Here is a 17,024-nt window from a genome sequence, read left to right as displayed (position 1 = left end):
TTAGCCAATGGTCCTCTGCAGGCGCCCCTCTTTCCCCTGGCCCGTCGGGTTGATTGGGCGCTGCGACGGCAGGCTTTAGCGTGACTTGTCCACGACTTGATTACGTCCAGGGCCTCACCGTTGCCCACACTCGCCATGGATGTCGCGTCGTGACGGCCTGGCGCTGCGTGTTGTCATGGCAACATTTGCTAGTATTGGCGGGGCGGCGACAGAATCAGACAAAAGTGACAGGTACCCGAAGCCTCCGTCCACCAGTCGAACATCGATCCAGCAAAACGACCCAGATAAAAAAGAGGTCCCAGAACTGGAAATGAAGCACCACCCATTTTTTCTCGTCCCAACTAATTTGCGACCAAACAAACCCTTGGCGAACACAGGCGAGATGGGTCTCTGGACAGACATCCGCCAAATCTTGAACATCTCCCGTACCGAACTGGAGAGGAGAAGGCGGCACAGGGGCAGGAACTGAGACTGCCACATCGAATTCCTTTCAAGCTGGACGCCCTGCCAGCCTTTCTCTACATCGTAAACGGCTTTCCTGCCTGCCTCGCTACGATGTACTTCGCATACATCGAAACACGCGCGGCTCACTTGCAGCTCGGCGAGCAAGTTCAACAGCTGGTGTCCGCATCCACATTGTCGGTCCAATGACAGAGCTCCACGATCGAACGCAAGTGGACAGGCTCAAATTCTGTAGAGGAGGAGGCAGGGCCAGGGGGTTGCCCCGTCTGCAGCCAAGACATGTGCTTTTGCGAGACACTGCTAGAGGGCAGCTGTATTTGGGACTTCGCATGGCCGCCAGCAACCAGGGAATGATCTGTACGGGATACGTATCAGTATTTGCATGGCCAGGTCCGCCGCCCCATCACCTCTTGCTTTCGCCCTCCGGAGACTTGCGTTTTGCGAATTTGCACGTCGTCGATCCCAGCAAGCCCAGACGGTCCCAGAAAAGCGACGGCGTCTTCACCATGGCAACGACGACAAGCACGAGGATAGATCGGATTACAGATAACACCAATCAACATTGTGCAAAAGTCACTTAGATGTCGACGACTGCTCCTTTCACGGAGGACATATCTGTCATCGCGCTTTCACAACACAATGCAATCGGGCAGGCCAGCGGTGCAACAAGCAGCACCGCATCGATGGGCTGTCGTACGAATGAGCCTTTAAAGGGCTGGTTCCACGGAGTAGGACATGCACAGCTCACCAGAGCTATGACCTTATTTGTACATCGAGCGTCGCATGCGCGTGAGCTTGTGTTGTACCGTGTCGATACTGTGTATATACTGTCCAAATAGCGTGCCGCGTCTGCATCCTGGCACGTTTTGATTTTCAGCTGAGGTCGCGCAGCCTTTTCAAGATGGCCCAACACACTGAACAAAACCAACCTCCCCCCCATCTTGCATTGGCCGGCAGAACCGGGTCGTGCACATTGACTGCATGTGCAATCATGCAATCACAAATCAGGGTGGTCGGTGATGCAGTTTTGGGGCCAATTGATGGCCAAGTGGAAATGACAGTGTCCCAAGGAAGCTGCCAGGAGCTACTTGTCGTGCAGCCACCTTACCTGCCACTTGCTATTGTCTCGTCCATTGCAGCCCAACCAGCGGTGAGTGCGTCGCGACAAGAAACTGGAGACAAAGAAAGCAAAGAAAAGGACAGACACGACACTGACTCGCACATGTCATTGGAAGTAGCAAAGTCCAACAAAGCCCAGCGAGCGAAGATGGAAGGCGCCAGGCAGCTAGCTGAAGAAAGCCGATAATTGCAGGTGCGGACCCACTAACCAATTTGGGCACCTTGTAAACAACAACAATAACAACGCTTTGCCGCACCTGCTCGACTTGCTCGACTCGCCAGGATGGTCCTTCCACAGCAAGAGAAACTCTAGGAACAGCCCCAACCGCAAGAGGACGGAAAGAACCAAAAGTGGAGGGCACGACCCACTCCATGTGCAAAGTAAACAAGCGCCCACCAGCGTCTGGACCCTGTTTTCGGGCAGTTTGTTACTTTTCAGTGCACTCCAATCTCCAATCTCCTCTTTTTAGTGCTTTTGTAACCATCCCACAGGCTCGGCTTGAGTTGTGCCCTGGCTGCACCGCCCTGGTCGGAACACTCTGCCCCCCCCCCCCCGCTTCCCCTTTCCTCAGATCAGGAGGGATCAACAGGCCTGCTTCTGTGTATTTGCTCCAGTTTTAAGCCGGTTGCCGTGCAGCAGCGGTTTGTTTTGTTGTCTACTAGCTTTGTTTGGGGGTCGGGGAAGGCGCTGCCCGAATCCGTCGGTGGGCGGTCCTGCCTATGTTTGCGTAGTTTGTGCTCTTTCCCACAGAGTTGGCGCTCGACAGCCGCTGGCCCTTGCCTCCGCCTCGCTGCTGCCCGTGTGCCCCCTTCCCTCGTCGTACTCTCGCGAAATTTCCTATTTCTTGCCAGCCCGTCCCCATCCTCTCTCCTGCCGTCTTTTCCTCTCTTCTTCTTTTCTTTCTTCTCTTTTCTTCCCTTCTCTCCTCTCGTCCTTCTCTTCCTCTCCATACCACATCCATCTCCAGCTTCACGTTCCAACCCAACCACTTTCAAAATCGTCCATCCAATTAGCTCCGGCTAATTCATTCTCTTTCTCCCCTTCCTTTGAAGAAAGAGCGCCTGGTAGGAAGAAAAAAGTCTCGCACTTTTTTTTTCCTTTCTCGTGCTCGCTGTCAAAGGTCGTCAACCTGGATTTTGAAGCCAGAGTCCCCGTTCCCTTCAGCATCTTTCCGTCTTCCTACAAGGAGGACAACAAGCCCACTGAGGTGAACACCACCCAGACCCACGAGGAGTTCAGTGTTCAACTCCCCCAGCACCACGAACGGCCCGGACGGGAAGGTCAATACTCTTCTTCTTACGTTGTCAACGAGTCCGCCAACAACAACTACCCTTACCGGGAAGAAGAGGTCCGTGTCACTCGTGAAGAGGAACGTTACCGCCGTCCTGGTGTCCGCCGAGAGTACATTCGTGAAAACCGGTAAGTCCATGTCAAAGAGAGGCGTGAGGTGACGTCGAGAGTGAACATTGGCGTCTTTGCAACGGTTTTTGGCGACACGTTTTCCCAAGCATTCCAGCAAGGCTCGGGGCGTGCCGTCATTCCTCGTTCCAGTTGCAACGCCTTGGCGATCTCCCGGTGCCTGATCGCGCGTGGCATTCCAGACACAGACACACGGCTAACAAAGTTCCATGTCAGTCCCCGCACGACCTTCTCAGAGACTACTGTAGAGTACGATTCTCGTCGCCCAAACTACGACACCGCCATTGACATCGCTGAGCGCGAATACCGCACCCGCTACCAACCCACGTACCACCGCGAAGAGGCTCGCACCACTTTTTCCGACACCACTGTCGATTCCGGCCGCTTCCCCCAGCAGCAGGAACAGTCTTCGTTTGTCGAGGACTCTACCACCGTCGACGCACCGATCGCTCGTCCTACCCAGGGCAGCACTTTCTCGCGCAAGTCGACCAAGGTCGTCGAGGACATTCTTGAGCCGCAGGCTATCACCCGCAAATCCAACAAGATGGGCTACTACGACGAGGAGGGTGAGTCTTTTTAACCTTTTCCCATTCCCTGCTTTTCTACCTTTTGCTTTTCATTTCCCTTCTCTGCGTCTCCTTTCTCCTGTGCGACGCGACCAGCTTCTTGCCGGTTCGCTCTCTTCTTAGCGTCTACGGTTACTAAGCAATGGCTCGGTTTCGTTTTCCTCTCCCGCCACAATCTACAGGCAACTACCACTCGTTCCGCCACGGCGTGCACAAGCTTGCTGACCGTCTGATTCACCCTGAAGGCCGCGATGTTGAGGTCTCGGAGTTCCGTGAGACGATCCGCTCCAGCGGCGGTTCGTCCCGCGGTCGCCGCAGCGTTGATGAGGACGTGCCCCGCAACACGGTGTCCATCCCGTGCCACCACATCCGCATCGGCGACATCCTGATCCTCCAGGGCCGTCCCTGCCAGGTCATCCGCATCTCGACCTCGGCTGCCACTGGCCAGCACCGCTACCTGGGTGTCGATCTCTTCACCAAGAAGCTGCACGAGGAGTCGTCGTTCGTCTCTAACCCCTCGCCGAGCGTCGTCGTCCAGTCCATGCTAGGCCCTGTCTTCAAGCAGTACCGCGTGCTTGACCTGCAGGAGGGCAACGTCGTCGCCATGACCGAGACTGGCGACGTCAAGCAGGGTCTGCCTGTCATTGACCAGTCCAACCTGTGGGCTCGCCTTCTGCGTGCCTTCGAGTCTGGCCGTGGTTCCGTTCGCGTCCTGGTTGTCAACGACCACGGCCGCGAGCTGGCTGTCGACATGAAAGTCGTCCACGGTGCCAGCCTGTAAAGTGTTTCCCAACAAAAAGAATGATTATGCGTTTTGCATTTTCCTTTTTCGTTGGAAGCACGGCCTGTTAGGCGTAACCCCCCGTTTCCTTGAGTCTTGTGTTTAGAAAGCATTTTTGTGTACGTATAATGCGTGCGCGGTTGTCAGAACCCCGTCGTATTCGCAGTTTTTAGGATGGACAAACTTTTGGATATTCATGAGTCTTGCTATCTGTTTTTATATAATTTATTTTGCTTGGTACATAATTCTCCTGCCGTTCGAAATGCTCGATGTGATATGTCGTGTGGTTTGTATGGTCGTGTGGCTAGGTGAATCTGACAGCATGGCGGCCCAAGTTGATGCCTACTGGTGATGCTATTCATCGACGAGTATTGTTTTCGACAAGCGGCTTTTTTTGTTTTGTCTCGTATTTATTCATTTGGCTTCGGTGGTTTGATCTTCTATTATTCTAGTTTAAATTTCGGTGTTTTGTCGAAATCTGAAAATGATTTTTTAAATTTAAATAATTTATTTATTTAACATGGATATTTGTATAAAAAAAGCGTTGTTCTCATTATAATTTAGGTCAAATACGAGACGATATTTAAAATAATCCTTATACCCTCAAGTCAAGTAAAAGACGCTTTGCTCCGTATGTTGATGTGTTCATTGTGTTCAATTATGTGCTGCAAAGAAGCAGAATCGCAACCGTTCCCGCCCTCGTTGGATTCAACGCACAACGCGCATGCCGTGTTTGTCACGAGGGCAGTTAGGTTGGAGATTGAGAGCTGCGAGACGACTACCCTGGGCAGCCGAGTGCTGTCGCAATGGGCTGGCTGGGCCTTTCAGCTGAAGAGAGGCTGAAGTCAAGCTTCGCTTGTGCCAGAATAGGCATAGCTCGCGCCGAGGAGCCAATGCTGTACTCCATTGCGTCGAAATTACTCTGTACAAGCTGGATCCTTTGTCAAATTTTGACGTACCTACAGGGGTGCAATGCATCTTGCGTAGCATCGTCTCGGGAGCTTGCCAACGCAGAGAGTGTGGGACGAATGGAGGGCGAGAAAAAGGTCGAAAACTCGAACACTACGAATTAAGTAGCCGACAGCTGGCCGTCCGATACTCATACCAAGACCCAACAATCCAATGTGCCCCAACATCGTCAATACGAAGAACGGGCGAGAAGTACCGCCGGCTGTCGGTCAATACGAGCAGACATGATGCGTGCTGCGACGCATTGGTGGCCCGCCTTTCCTTCACTTTATAAGATGTCGACCGGTTTGTGTTCCTGGTAAAGTCGGACGCGACCAGTCTCGACGACACTCTGGTACCGGGTTTGGATAATGCTCCGTTGCGAAATTGTAACAAACTGTTCCTGGTTTTTTTTTTTGGCCCTCTTCTCCGCCGCTTGCTGACCATTGCCAACCAGCACGGCATACGCCGCACAGGGAGGAATATATCGTACTTGGACCTGTCATACACCGCGCTACTTAATACGACACATGGAGTATAACGTATCTGTGGAGATAAGAGTACAGAGTACGACAGTTTAGAGAAGAAAATAGCCCCAAGCACTTCGTGTAGTGGGTGGGACGCAATTTCACGTCCGGCATGTTTCCTGCATTATTTTCTGCAGCATGGTGATTGTTCACCATTGCACAAAAGTTAAGAATAATGTGTGCGCCAAAACAACGGAGGTCGTGATTTGGAAAACGGTAGCACAGGCGACGCTTGAGCAGGAGCACCTGTTGTGCGCGACCGTGGTTCGCACTGGCTTGTCTCTGAATTCTTTGGGCTGAAAATGCCGAACCATGTCGTCGGGGGCTGATAATTGAATTCCCTAGATGCTAGACAAGAAGTGCAGAAAAAGGAAAAGGCTCTGAAAAACAGGAAACACAGAACCACAAAAGGACGCCGGCGGCGGGAGCGGGCGAGGGCAGGGCGAGATGTACGAGGCTAGAGGGCACAAATCTGTGAAAGAGTGTGAGTGTTACGGTGTGTCTTGTCTCGATTCTTACATATAGATATATTCTTTTTTTATTCTTTTTGGCAAAGATTACAGCTTGTCTACCTACGGCAGAGAAGAAGACGTCCCGTGCAATAAACCTGGGTCCCTGGCACTTTCCCGCGCATCCACCTGCTGCGTGTCTCGCGCTCCTGCCTCCAGGGGCTGAACGGGCAGTTAATATGAAGAGCCGTTATCAATTGAGCCAGAAAAGAGAGCGCGCTGTGTAGTTGCCCGCGAAAGGAAGGAACAGTGGCGCGAAACTGTCACGGCGTGGTCGTTTGCCGTGGTATCTGGGCATGCCAATTACGAGGAAAGCACAACTGTCGTGCGTAGGTGCTTCCTCCCCTGCCGGACGCGTCTTTGACCCGGTCCTTCCTGAAAGAGCGCCGTGTGTACGCTCTTCCTATTTCGCAATCATCACAACAGGTCGTCTTGCTTTTGTACGACTTCTTGTCACCTTCATCTTCTCCTGAAGCTCACCGGCTGCCATTGAACGACCTCAGCGCATGCAAAAGGGAGAGCTCTCCGCTGGAACCGAACCAGGTCCACAAGGACATAGCCTTCCCTGGTAGCTCGGACGAAACGCAGATCGCTGACCTGACCCGCATGCCTTTGCAATTTCTTTTAATTGACGACAGCAAACGAGACAAAAGCTGCCGACACCTTTCGTTGTCGACATTGCCACTTTGTCTTTGTCGGGTCCCGCCCTCTCTCTCGCATACGTTGTTTGTTACTGAAATCTGCTTACCACGGCCTTCCCGTTTAATCAGAACGCAAACACGCCGATTGACGCTCGTGGCGCGTTTCAATACGAACGACATACTCCGTATTTATGCTTTTTCTCGCGCATCCTATACACCGCGGACGGCCCCGGCTGCATTTCGCAATCGACAAACCGCCAGCAACGAGCGCATTGAGGCCAATGCTGCAATAGACTCGCTGACCGAGTCGCCGAGCCATCTCACAACTCGAGACAAAGAGACCCGTGTTCCCCCCCAAACCGCAAACCAACGCCAGCGAACACCCGTCGAAGCGTCTCTCTACCTCCCTCCCCCCGACGGCCGTTGGCATCTCCAAGTCATGTTGGCACGGGCAGCAGTGCGCAATCATCGTTTCTCTAGTCCCCATTGGTCAACATCAGCGGAGGCTGTTGCGCACCCGGTTGCGCGTGGGCTCAATTGGCGGAGGAGGACAAGGAGGACGAGGAGGACGAGGAGGACGAGCAGGTGTTGACCACGAGACGGACACTGCACGTACGCCACGTACCGAGATCGAGACGAGAGCACGAGACGCGATCCCGTTCCCAGCCATCCCCATTTACCATCAGTCGCATCCTCATCCCCTGCGAATTGGGACGACTTACCTTACCACTGCTCTCGGCCTCGCGATCCCAGACCGACATTTTGACCTGGCCACTCGCTTCTAAACGATTCCCCCTCGCCTCACACACTTGGCCGCCGTTCCTGCGGCCGCAGTCCACTTCGCTGTCACGCCGAGCCAATTCCCAACGTCCAGCTGTGCATTTCCGATTGCAGCGAAGCTCTTCCAAACTCTTGCACAGCTCTTTCATTGGCCGACTCTCGGTGCTGTTCTTTTTCTTCCTCCTCTTTTCCGGTATGTTCTGGCAAATCTGGCACAGTCAGCAGCTCCCTTGCTTGGTGGTGTGCAAGGAATAGCAATACGTCGCAGAGGTCCAACCAGGCCAGCTCAGCCCAGGCGGCCCAGCAGCAACAGCCTATTGTGAGCTTGCAAAACTTCCTGTCCTCTCCACCCACACTTGGCACTACCCACTCTGCCACTCCCGCACCCATACCCCTGTATCGTGTCCGTCCCGTGCTAGCACAGGGCCGTTTTTGGGCGCGCGTTCTCCCGCCACCTCTTCCCAGCCTCCCCAATTAATTTTGCTAATGACGCCAGTCTGCCATTATCTCAAAGCTCACCCCGTCCTGCTTTCGCTGGGCTCGCCTGCTCGTCGACGCCCGTCTCTGACTTTGGTCTTGTTTGCTCCAGGGTTGCCTCCCTTCCAACAACCAGCCCTCAATTGATTGCCGGCCTGGTCTTTTTTTCGTTTTTGCTTGCTGTCTTTGCCTCGTTTTGCCATTGTCACGTCGCTTTCTCGCTTTTTCGGCCCTTGGTTTGACTGTCTCGTCGAGCAGCAAGTCCGTTTTGAAGAGTAAGTTGGAACCAACCTTACTTCATCCCTTGCCGCCAAGCCTCGATGCACCCCGTCCTTCGCTTCTCTATTTCGTTCTCTGTCCTCTCTGCACGTTTTGCTGCCACTCGACATCTTTGCCGTGCTTCGTTGCCTTCACGGGCTCCCTCAGACATAGCGTCTGGTTACCATCGGAGACAACATTCTCCATGTGCAACGCGATGCTCTTCCTGTTCTCGCCGTTGGACTGCAGCTTCTTTCGCCTTTTGTCTCCTTCTTGCGTCTTCCGTCGTCCGAGAATCTAACCGCTCGCAGCTTGCCACCTTCGCTTCTCATTGTCCTGTCCATTCTTGTTTTTGATTTGATCTGTCCTCCACTTCCTTGAGGAGGGAGCTCTTTGTGGTCATTGAGCTACCGCAGCGCTTACTGCGGCCTCTTGTCGCTTTGCCCGCCCACGTACCGGACCTGTCTGGTGCTGGGCAGCACGACTCGGGCACATTGAGTGACTCCGCCCCCGCTTCCTTTCACGACCGTTACGACCGTTACGAACACACACCGACTACCTCCAAGCAGCGCCCGCAAAGCCGGCAGACACAGCACAGCCAACAGAGCCGGCGCTCCTCTCTCCAGCGGCCCTATACACCCCAGGGATACCACACCCATACGACCGCCTCAGCACGCTCCGCGCTCTCCGAACGTGAAGCACGATCTACACCCAACTCTCAACGGTCTCTGCGCCGTACACCGCGTTTCGTTTCTAGCCCCCCTCCGGGCGAGGCCCGATCGCAGTCGATATCGTCCCCTGCCGATAGCCAGTCCCGGTCTCGAACCCAATCTCAGTCTCCCAAGTCGAGTCCTCCCCGAAGGGTCCATCTTGCCGCAGTATCGACTGGAATCAGCCCGCGCCTTGCCTTTTCCACCGCAGAGCCCGTCAAGCAGCAGGATCAGGTTCAAAGCACTCGTAGACCTCCCTCGCAAGACCTGAGCGACGGCCAGGACGACGAAGACGAAGACGAAGACGACGACGACGACAGTAAGTACGACAAACGATCGCCTGTCGTAGGGCGTTCCTCGAGACCTGCCTCGGATCCCGTTGAGGGCAACTCGGCGTCTTTTCAAGCGGGCGCTGACATCCACCCGGCCGTACGCATCTCGAAGCGGACACACAACGCCATCCTATTCGCTATTGAAGGTCTCACCCATCCGTACAAGCTCTCGCAGGACTACGAGGAGGAGACCGCAAAGATGGCGGATCTTCTCGTCGAAGGTGATGGCTCTAACGGCAACGGAAATGGCAATGCGGTGCCGACATCCCGCCCGCAAATTCCTATTCCACAGCCGACAAGTTCGCCACGAAGCAACATTCGAGGTCCGAGAATGATCATGCAGGAGCGCCAAGAACGGGAGGCACGGCGAGCGGAACGGGAACGGATGGAAAGGGCTCAAGCAGAGCAGGATGCTCGAGTCGCGGCTGAACAAAGACGGCAAGCCGCTGAACGTGAGCGCGCTGCAGCTGCCATAGCGGCGGCAGCTGCAGCATCGGCAGCGCCGGCCCCTGCTTCCCAATCCACATCGCAACAAGTCGACCCCGCCACCCAGCGGAGACAGCAGCGGGCCGAGCGCACGGCAGCGGCGACATCTGGCCAGCTCGCGCCTCCTCCTACCATCCAGCAGCAACAGGCACCACAACAACCTCATATTTCATCACAGCAGCTGCATCAGCAACAACAGCAGCAGCGTCAACAGCCGCCGCAGCAGCAACAACAGGCTCAGCCAAGACCTGTGCGCGTCCCTCAAAGCACCCAAATACCCCAGCAGCCAATCAACCAACCCCCAATATCCGCGGCACCACCTCTAGCTGCAAGTGGTCGCCAGCCTTCAGCAAGCGGAATCCCAGACCCGGCACCACGGCCATCGGACCAAACGCAGCCGCAGGCCGGGCTTGATGGGGGTGATGCAGGAACTGGCGGTGCTAGGGGCCAGCCGCGGAACTCGTTCCCCCATGCTTTTGAGCGGTGGGAAGCGCTATCTGCGCACTGGGAGGGCTTGACGAGCTTCTGGATCCGCCAGCTGCAGCAGCGGTCGGAAGAGATCAACCAGGATCCTTTGAATCGGCAACTTGCGCGACAGGTGACGGATCTGTCGGCCGCAGGCGCCAACCTCTTCCACGCCGTCGTGGAATTGCAACGCTTGCGGGCCAGCTCGGAGCGCAAGTTTCAGCGCTGGTTTTTCGAGATGCGCGGCGATATGGAGCGCCACACCGAGGTCCAGGCAATGCTGGAGGCCGCCATCCAAGAAGAGCGCCGTGGCCGCGCAGAGGCAATCCGCGAGGCAGTCGAGAACGAACGCTCAAATTCTAAGATGCAGAAGCAGCTTGCCGAGATGCGTAAGGAGCTTGCCATCTCCAAGGATGAGGCGCGGCGAGCATGGGAGGAGCTTGGGCGGCGCGAGCAGGAGGAGAGGGATCGTGTAATTGCGTTGCAAGAGGGGCAGCCGACGATCGTTGGCGGTGTTCAGGTAGTGCCTATGACACAGGGTCTTCCTCTCCGCCAACAGACTAGCACCACGGGTCATGAGCAGCAGCAGCCGCCGCCACCGCAGCCGCAACCGCAACAGCAGCCACAACAGCCACAGCAGCCGCAACAGGTGCCTCAGCAGCAACACCAACAACAGGCGCCGCCGCCCCAACAGGTCCCACCACAGCAGCAGAAAACGCCACTGTCGGCTCTAGAGCAGCTCCCATCTCAGACGCAGCAACGGTACCAAGCGTCACCGCAACAGCAGCCTGTGTACACCCAGCCGCCGGTTAGCGCTGCGGGACCTGATACAGCTAGTGCTGAATACTACCAGCAGCCACATGGCCAGTCGGACACAGCGCCGCAAGGGTCTGATGAGACCTATGAAGGTAAGCTTAATCGGGATCTTGAGAGCGAACGGTGGATGGTAAGGATCGAATTTGCTAACGGTCGGGTTGCAGAAGAAGAGCTGCAGTATGGAACGCCGTCATCGCTGTCCGCCCCTGGATCGACATATCCGCCATCGGCCTCCCACCATTATTATACCGCCCCTGCCCCCGCAGACTACTCCGGCCAAGGTTTTGCTGGACCCGGCTGGGAGACGATTCCCCGCCATCACCACCCGACGCGGCTGAGCGATGTGATTGAAGAAGACGATGAGCGCAGCCGGACGTCTGCCAGCCAGGTCAGCCGTGGCGACAGACAGTGATGGCAGTGCTCTGATCTTTTTGCGTCCTGGTCTCGGTTCGTAACTCTCCGCCGTCGAAATTTGTTGTTTATTTGCGTCGATCGCCTTGCCTCGTCGTGGCCTAATTATTACTTGTTTAACGACCACCAACAAATATACCTCGCAAATTTTCTCTCCCCACTTTCTATCTCTCTGCATATTTGCATAGCATATTGGCGCTCTTCAGGTCTTTCCTCTTAGAGGAAAAGGGGGATGTTGTTGTATTTGGCTCGAGATGGCTTCTCTAATATTGTTTTCTGTTTTGCCGTTTTGAGCTTTGAACTTTTGTCTCTTGATGTGTTCGTCGTGTCGTTTTCCCAGGGTTGGAGTTATACCCAGAACCTCGCTCCTGCCATCGCAGCAGGGCCGCACAAGGGGCATCGATGAGCTGTCTCGTTATGTTGGAGCTGTTGTTGTTGTTGTTGTTGCTTGCGTGAATGAGCGACACCTGCTTGTTCGTGGGTGGGAAAAAGGAAAGAGGCATCAGCATGATGGCCCAATGATTGTGGCCTATTTCCAAGGAGTTTTGTCCGTCTCATCTTGTGTTTTCTTTCAGACCTTTCCGTCCCTTCTCTTGTTTTCTCTTCTCGTGTCGGCCATTTCTTCAATCTTTTGTGTTACTATACTTCGTGTCTTTTACTTACCTTGTTTCCGTCTCATATTCCACCACCACCAACGCTGCATCGTGGCAATAGTGGACCTTTAACAATGTGATGTTTTCCACCCAACATTGGCGTTGAATTATGTGGCTGTTGTGTGTCGATTTGGCGATGTCCGGACGCGTAAATGTAGTGCCATGGTTGAATGAGAACTTAGGTAGAAAAAGAGCGCCAGTGAAGTGAATGCCTGCCTTTTGATGTGTTTAGCGATGAGAGACAGTCTGTCTAATTTGTTTTGTTGTTCTTTCAATGAGGAATGTGCGTGCTGTGTGGACTGGCTGTGCTCTGGCGGTGATCTGCCGCTGGAATGTATGTTGACAGTGTTTCGCAAAAGCACAAGATAAGCCTTCTCACTTTGGTGATATTTGGTAGTCCAACAAGTCAAATAGACCGGAGAAACGCAAAGCAAGATTGATTTGCTTTGAAAAGGCAGGAAAACATGTCGATGTCGACCTCTCGGACCTTCCATATGACTGTTCCTTACGTCCCGTGTCGGCGGTGTCTTCCCCTCATTGAGTTCTTGTTTCCCCACACTCTTGCCTCCAAATATATAGCGCCAAGCGCGTCCTTCCTGTTTAATAAAGCCAGAAGCATGCTCAGTCAAGAAGGGCGGTCCTTTGGAAGGAGCTTGACTGAGCTGTTCCTCTTGTCGCGTAGAAATAAGGTATTGAGGGAGTGGTGCGGAACAGTGGGTAGCGATCATTACACTCACTGACAGAAAACCCCGCACGGCCTTTGCGCACAGTAGACCCATGCGCAAGATCGCGGCAGTTCCTGGGAAAGAACGGACCCTCTGCTCCCAGCGCCTTTCTCGTTTCGCGATAAGCAAACAGACCCGTTTCGCCGCATGCTGGAGAAGCTCCGATAAAGCCTAGGGCACATTCATAGCTTCTGGCCAAACGTCAGACGTTAGCCCCGTCCGCACTCACCTAAACAGCCTGGCAGCTTCGACAAGCGTATTAGGCCAAAGACCGGGAGAGAGCCACCTCAAAAATCGCATCCGAAGAGTGTTTTCTCGTTCCTCCACTTCCCTCGAGGACTGCAGCCATGGCGTCGAGCAGGCGTTTAGTGGACAGACTGCTGACAGGTGCTTCGCGAGTGCCGTCGCGGCGTAGTACGGCCGAGAACCAGCTGTGCGGCATTCTCACCCGTCTGGGCAGTTGTGCGTTCAGTCACGGTCGGAGAGCGACGAGTCGATCGTCTTGGTCTGCGATTCAGCGGCAGCGGCAAAGACGGGCATTTAGCACACCAGCGACGTCCTCCCCCTTCCCTTTTCCCCCCTCGACGTCCTCCCAGGACCGGATTCCGCCGTTCGCGTTTGCATTCGACATTGACGGTGTTCTGCTGCACGTCAACGAGCCGATCTCGGGCGCAGCCGCGGCGCTCCGATACTTGCACCGGCAGAACATTCCCTTTATTCTGCTGACCAACGGCGGTGGACGCTACGAGGCCGATCGCGTGGCAGACCTGCAGCGGCGGCTGGGCCTCGACACCGACCCAAACTGTGGCGGCCCGCTGCCGGTACTGTCACCGGCCAACTTTGTGCAGTCACATACTCCTTTCCAAGAGCTGCTGGACGACGCGGCGGGGCTGGACGCGCAAAGCACCGGACGTGGCGGCAGTGGTGGCAGTGTTGGCGGTGGTGGCGGCCTCCGCGACCAGACGATCCTGGTGACGGGCTCGGACGCCGCGCGCATCCGCACGATTGCCGAACAGTATGGCTTCCGCAGCGTGGTGACGCCGGCCGATATTTTGACGGCGTACCCGGCCATATACCCGTTCGAGCCGCTGCTCAAATCGGTGTACGCCGAGACAGCGCGGCCGCTGCCGAAACCGCTGCTGCTTGAGGGCGGCAAATTGGCGTCGCAGGCAAAGCCCTTTTCGCTGGCGGACCTCGACGACAGCAAGTACCTGCGCATTGCCGCGGCTTTTGTCTTCAACGACCCGCGCGACTGGGCCCTCGACATTCAGCTCCTGACGGACCTGCTGCAGGCGCGGCGCGGCTTCCTGGGCACGTTTGACCCGGCGAGCTTGTCGGCAGAGTCCGTACCCGCCGAGGAAAAGGGCACGCGCCTGTTCTTTTCCAATGCGGACCTGCTGTGGGCCACCACGTACCACCTGCCACGCTTTGGCCAGGGCGCGTTTGCAGCGGCTGTCGCAGGCGTGTGGTCGCAGCTGGCGAGCCCCAAGCAGCCGCCACTGTTGTCGCCCGAGGGCTGGCGGGCGACGCTGCTGGGCAAGCCGCATGCGGCGACGTACCGGTACGCGGAACGGACCCTTGTACGGTACCGAACGTCGCTGCTGGAGGCACACGGTGGCAAGGCCGGCACAGGAGCACAACAAAAAGAAGCGCCGCTGAAGACGGTCTATATGGTGGGCGACAACCCGGACAGCGACATTGCGGGTGCCAACCAGTTCTCTAGTGTGCACGGTACGGACTGGTGCTCGGTGTTGGTAGAGACGGGTGTGTACGACCCGGCGCGTGCGGGAAGCAGTCCTGACTACCTGCGCCACCGTCCCCGGGCCATCACGGGCGACGTGGGTGCGGCGGTCCGGTGGGCGCTGCAGAGGGAAGGGTGGCCGGCAGACTTTTAGAAGTGTGGTAAAGTAAAGTCAATGCATAAAGATACATGGAACATGGAGACAATATAGAAACTAAGGTAGCTCCAATCCAAGCGCCAAAAAATGTATATATGCAGGCAGTTTGACCTACAAGTCCTTGTAGAACAGCAAGAGCACGAAGAGCACGAAAGCATCGTGAAAGGGAAGGAATTAAAGATACACGTACTGCCATCGGCTTTGGACTGGATCAAGCGACGGCGGTTATTTTAAAGGTCTCGCCGATCGATTCCGGCAGGCGACCGGAGAAATTCAAGTACCTGTAAGACGGCAACAAGGAAAGCGGAGTTTTGTTAGACTGATGCAAACGGTTGCTTGTGCACTGCCGTCGAGTCATATACGAACCATGTGGCAGTCATAGCTGCCAAGAGTGTTCATAAAGACAAAGATTTTGCTGTCAGGAATACGACGTTGCATGGCCGGCGATTACCTGTGCTCCCGGTATTCTCCTTGGGGACTATTGGTCGGCAGTAAAACTTGACTCGGAGCTCGGAGGCCATCTCCTTGTATCTGCGTCTGCGTGTGGCTATCAGTCTCCCGGTCATAGGCTGGCTGCGTCTCCTTGACGTGCAGTCGTGAAGCATGCATGACTTACCTGTAGAAAGGACGGCCTTGGAAAGTCTTTGAGTATGAAGGCAGTAATGTGATGTTGGATCGCTCAGAAGTTGCTTAGCATTTCGAGATCGATGGATGAGGAAAAGGATTGGGTGACTTCTTATTGGTTTACGCACATGACGCGTGCTGGTGCTCGATGCGGCAAGAGCCAACACTGCGCTCTTTCCACGCCTTTTTCTTGAGTTTGACTCCCGCTCGGCAAATTTTCTACGAAGAGAAAGAACGGCTTGCCGTGGTGTTATATGGAAGGTACTGTTGGCATCACTCCTTCCCCATTTCAACAGTGCGACTGGAAAATGGAAAATTCAACCGAGACGGCTGGGAAAGGCATTACAAGGCATTACAAAGCTTACGGAAAGGGGAGCCGTTTGTATTGCCATAGAGATATGGAAAACGATGGAAGAGAGATAAAAAGCGTACATAGAGGATGGACATGCTGCAGTGACTTGTGGGAGGACTGGTTGACTTAAACGTAACTGCTCAAAAGGGAAACCAAGTCAACACGACATGCTGGGAGGGAGCGGTCGCCGCTTTTAGCAAGAGCAGCCTTAGCGCACTGGACGCAACACGGACAGGACGCTAACCTACCATGTGACATTAGTGACGCCAGCCAGCTAGAGAGCAAGCGCCACTTACGGCGAACACCGCTCTTCACACTCCACAGAGGAGGTGTTACGGAGTAGTCCGTGGGACTCTGCCCAAGTTGTTGCCGCCCGAGCACCATCCCATTGAAACCACGATACCCGTTATTCACCATGGCACAAGAGGCCGGGGTCCAGGACGTCTTTTCTGGCGCAGATGCACTTGCGGCCGACGGCTGCTTCGTCGCCCTGTCAGATGCACCATTGGACGTCGTTTCTGTTCTGCAGCGCGTACGAAGCCCCAAAGCCGGCGCCAACGTCTTGTTTGCGGGTATTATTGCGTCCCCTCTCGTCGTTCTCACTGCACTGCCTCGTCTCGCTCCCCGTTGTTGACTTGCTCTCTCCAGGCTCGACCCGCGACAGCTTTGGTGACCGCGCGGTGGCGACACTCCGTTACGCCTCGTACCGCCCGCGGGCGCTGCGCACAATGCTGTCGATTGCGCGCGACGTGTACGCGGCCCACGACCTTATCGGCATCGCAGTTGTGCACCGCCTGGGTCCTGTGCCGATTGGCGAAGACAGCATCCTGATTGCGGTGTCGGCGGCGCACCGGCGGGCGGCGTGGCGGGCCGGTGAGGCGTGCTTGGAGCTGGCCAAGGAGCGGCTGGAGGTGTGGAAAGAGGAAGTGTTTGCGGCAGAACAGGAAGGGCAAGGAGGCAACACGGGCCAAGGACCTGCCGAGGGCGAGAGTGTCTGGCGGGCAAACCGCGACCCGACATCAGCAGCACCAACCATTGCCAAATCAGCGTCGACAAACGCTTAG

General features: G+C 55.5%; 6 protein-coding genes across 6 annotated transcripts; all 6 read left to right on the top strand.

The window, feature by feature from the left end:
• Positions 1-1,363: 1,363 nt before the first annotated feature.
• SPSK_03716 (uncharacterized protein) lies at positions 1,364-1,768 on the top strand (the record flags this gene model as incomplete). The annotated part of the gene is made up of 1 exon (XM_016730550.1): positions 1,364-1,768. One exon carries the CDS (start codon positions 1,364-1,366, stop codon positions 1,766-1,768), a length of 405 nt encoding a protein of 134 aa, XP_016585378.1.
• Positions 1,769-2,301: 533 nt separating this feature from the next.
• Positions 2,302-4,348, top strand: SPSK_03155 (Woronin body protein HexA; the record flags this gene model as incomplete). The annotated part of the gene is made up of 4 exons (XM_016729996.1): positions 2,302-2,309; positions 2,333-3,001; positions 3,023-3,567; positions 3,750-4,348. The coding sequence occupies 4 exons, from the start codon at positions 2,302-2,304 to the stop codon at positions 4,346-4,348; spliced, it is 1,821 nt and encodes a 606-aa protein (XP_016585377.1).
• A 1,922-nt stretch (positions 4,349-6,270) lies between these two features.
• SPSK_03175 (uncharacterized protein) lies at positions 6,271-8,231 on the top strand (the record flags this gene model as incomplete). The annotated part of the gene is made up of 5 exons (XM_016730016.1): positions 6,271-6,307; positions 6,560-6,618; positions 6,666-7,430; positions 7,454-7,946; positions 7,972-8,231. 5 exons carry the CDS (start codon positions 6,271-6,273, stop codon positions 8,229-8,231), a joined length of 1,614 nt encoding a protein of 537 aa, XP_016585376.1.
• A 462-nt stretch (positions 8,232-8,693) lies between these two features.
• On the top strand, positions 8,694-11,709 carry SPSK_03011 (uncharacterized protein; the record flags this gene model as incomplete). Its single annotated transcript, XM_016729856.1, has 2 exons — positions 8,694-8,725; positions 8,871-11,709. The coding sequence occupies 2 exons, from the start codon at positions 8,694-8,696 to the stop codon at positions 11,707-11,709; spliced, it is 2,871 nt and encodes a 956-aa protein (XP_016585375.1).
• Positions 11,710-13,433: 1,724 nt separating this feature from the next.
• On the top strand, positions 13,434-14,981 carry SPSK_03304 (uncharacterized protein; the record flags this gene model as incomplete). Its single annotated transcript, XM_016730142.1, has 1 exon — positions 13,434-14,981. One exon carries the CDS (start codon positions 13,434-13,436, stop codon positions 14,979-14,981), a length of 1,548 nt encoding a protein of 515 aa, XP_016585374.1.
• A 1,394-nt stretch (positions 14,982-16,375) lies between these two features.
• SPSK_03633 (molybdopterin synthase catalytic subunit) lies at positions 16,376-17,024 on the top strand (the record flags this gene model as incomplete). Its single annotated transcript, XM_016730468.1, has 2 exons — positions 16,376-16,586; positions 16,609-17,024. 2 exons carry the CDS (start codon positions 16,376-16,378, stop codon positions 17,022-17,024), a joined length of 627 nt encoding a protein of 208 aa, XP_016585373.1.

Source organism: Sporothrix schenckii (genome assembly GCF_000961545.1).
Source record: "Sporothrix schenckii 1099-18 chromosome Unknown Cont47, whole genome shotgun sequence".
Classification (NCBI taxonomy): Eukaryota; Fungi; Ascomycota; class Sordariomycetes; order Ophiostomatales; family Ophiostomataceae; genus Sporothrix; species Sporothrix schenckii.
Note: the sequence above shows the minus strand (reverse complement) of the source record. Positions and strands in the feature narration are given on the sequence as shown.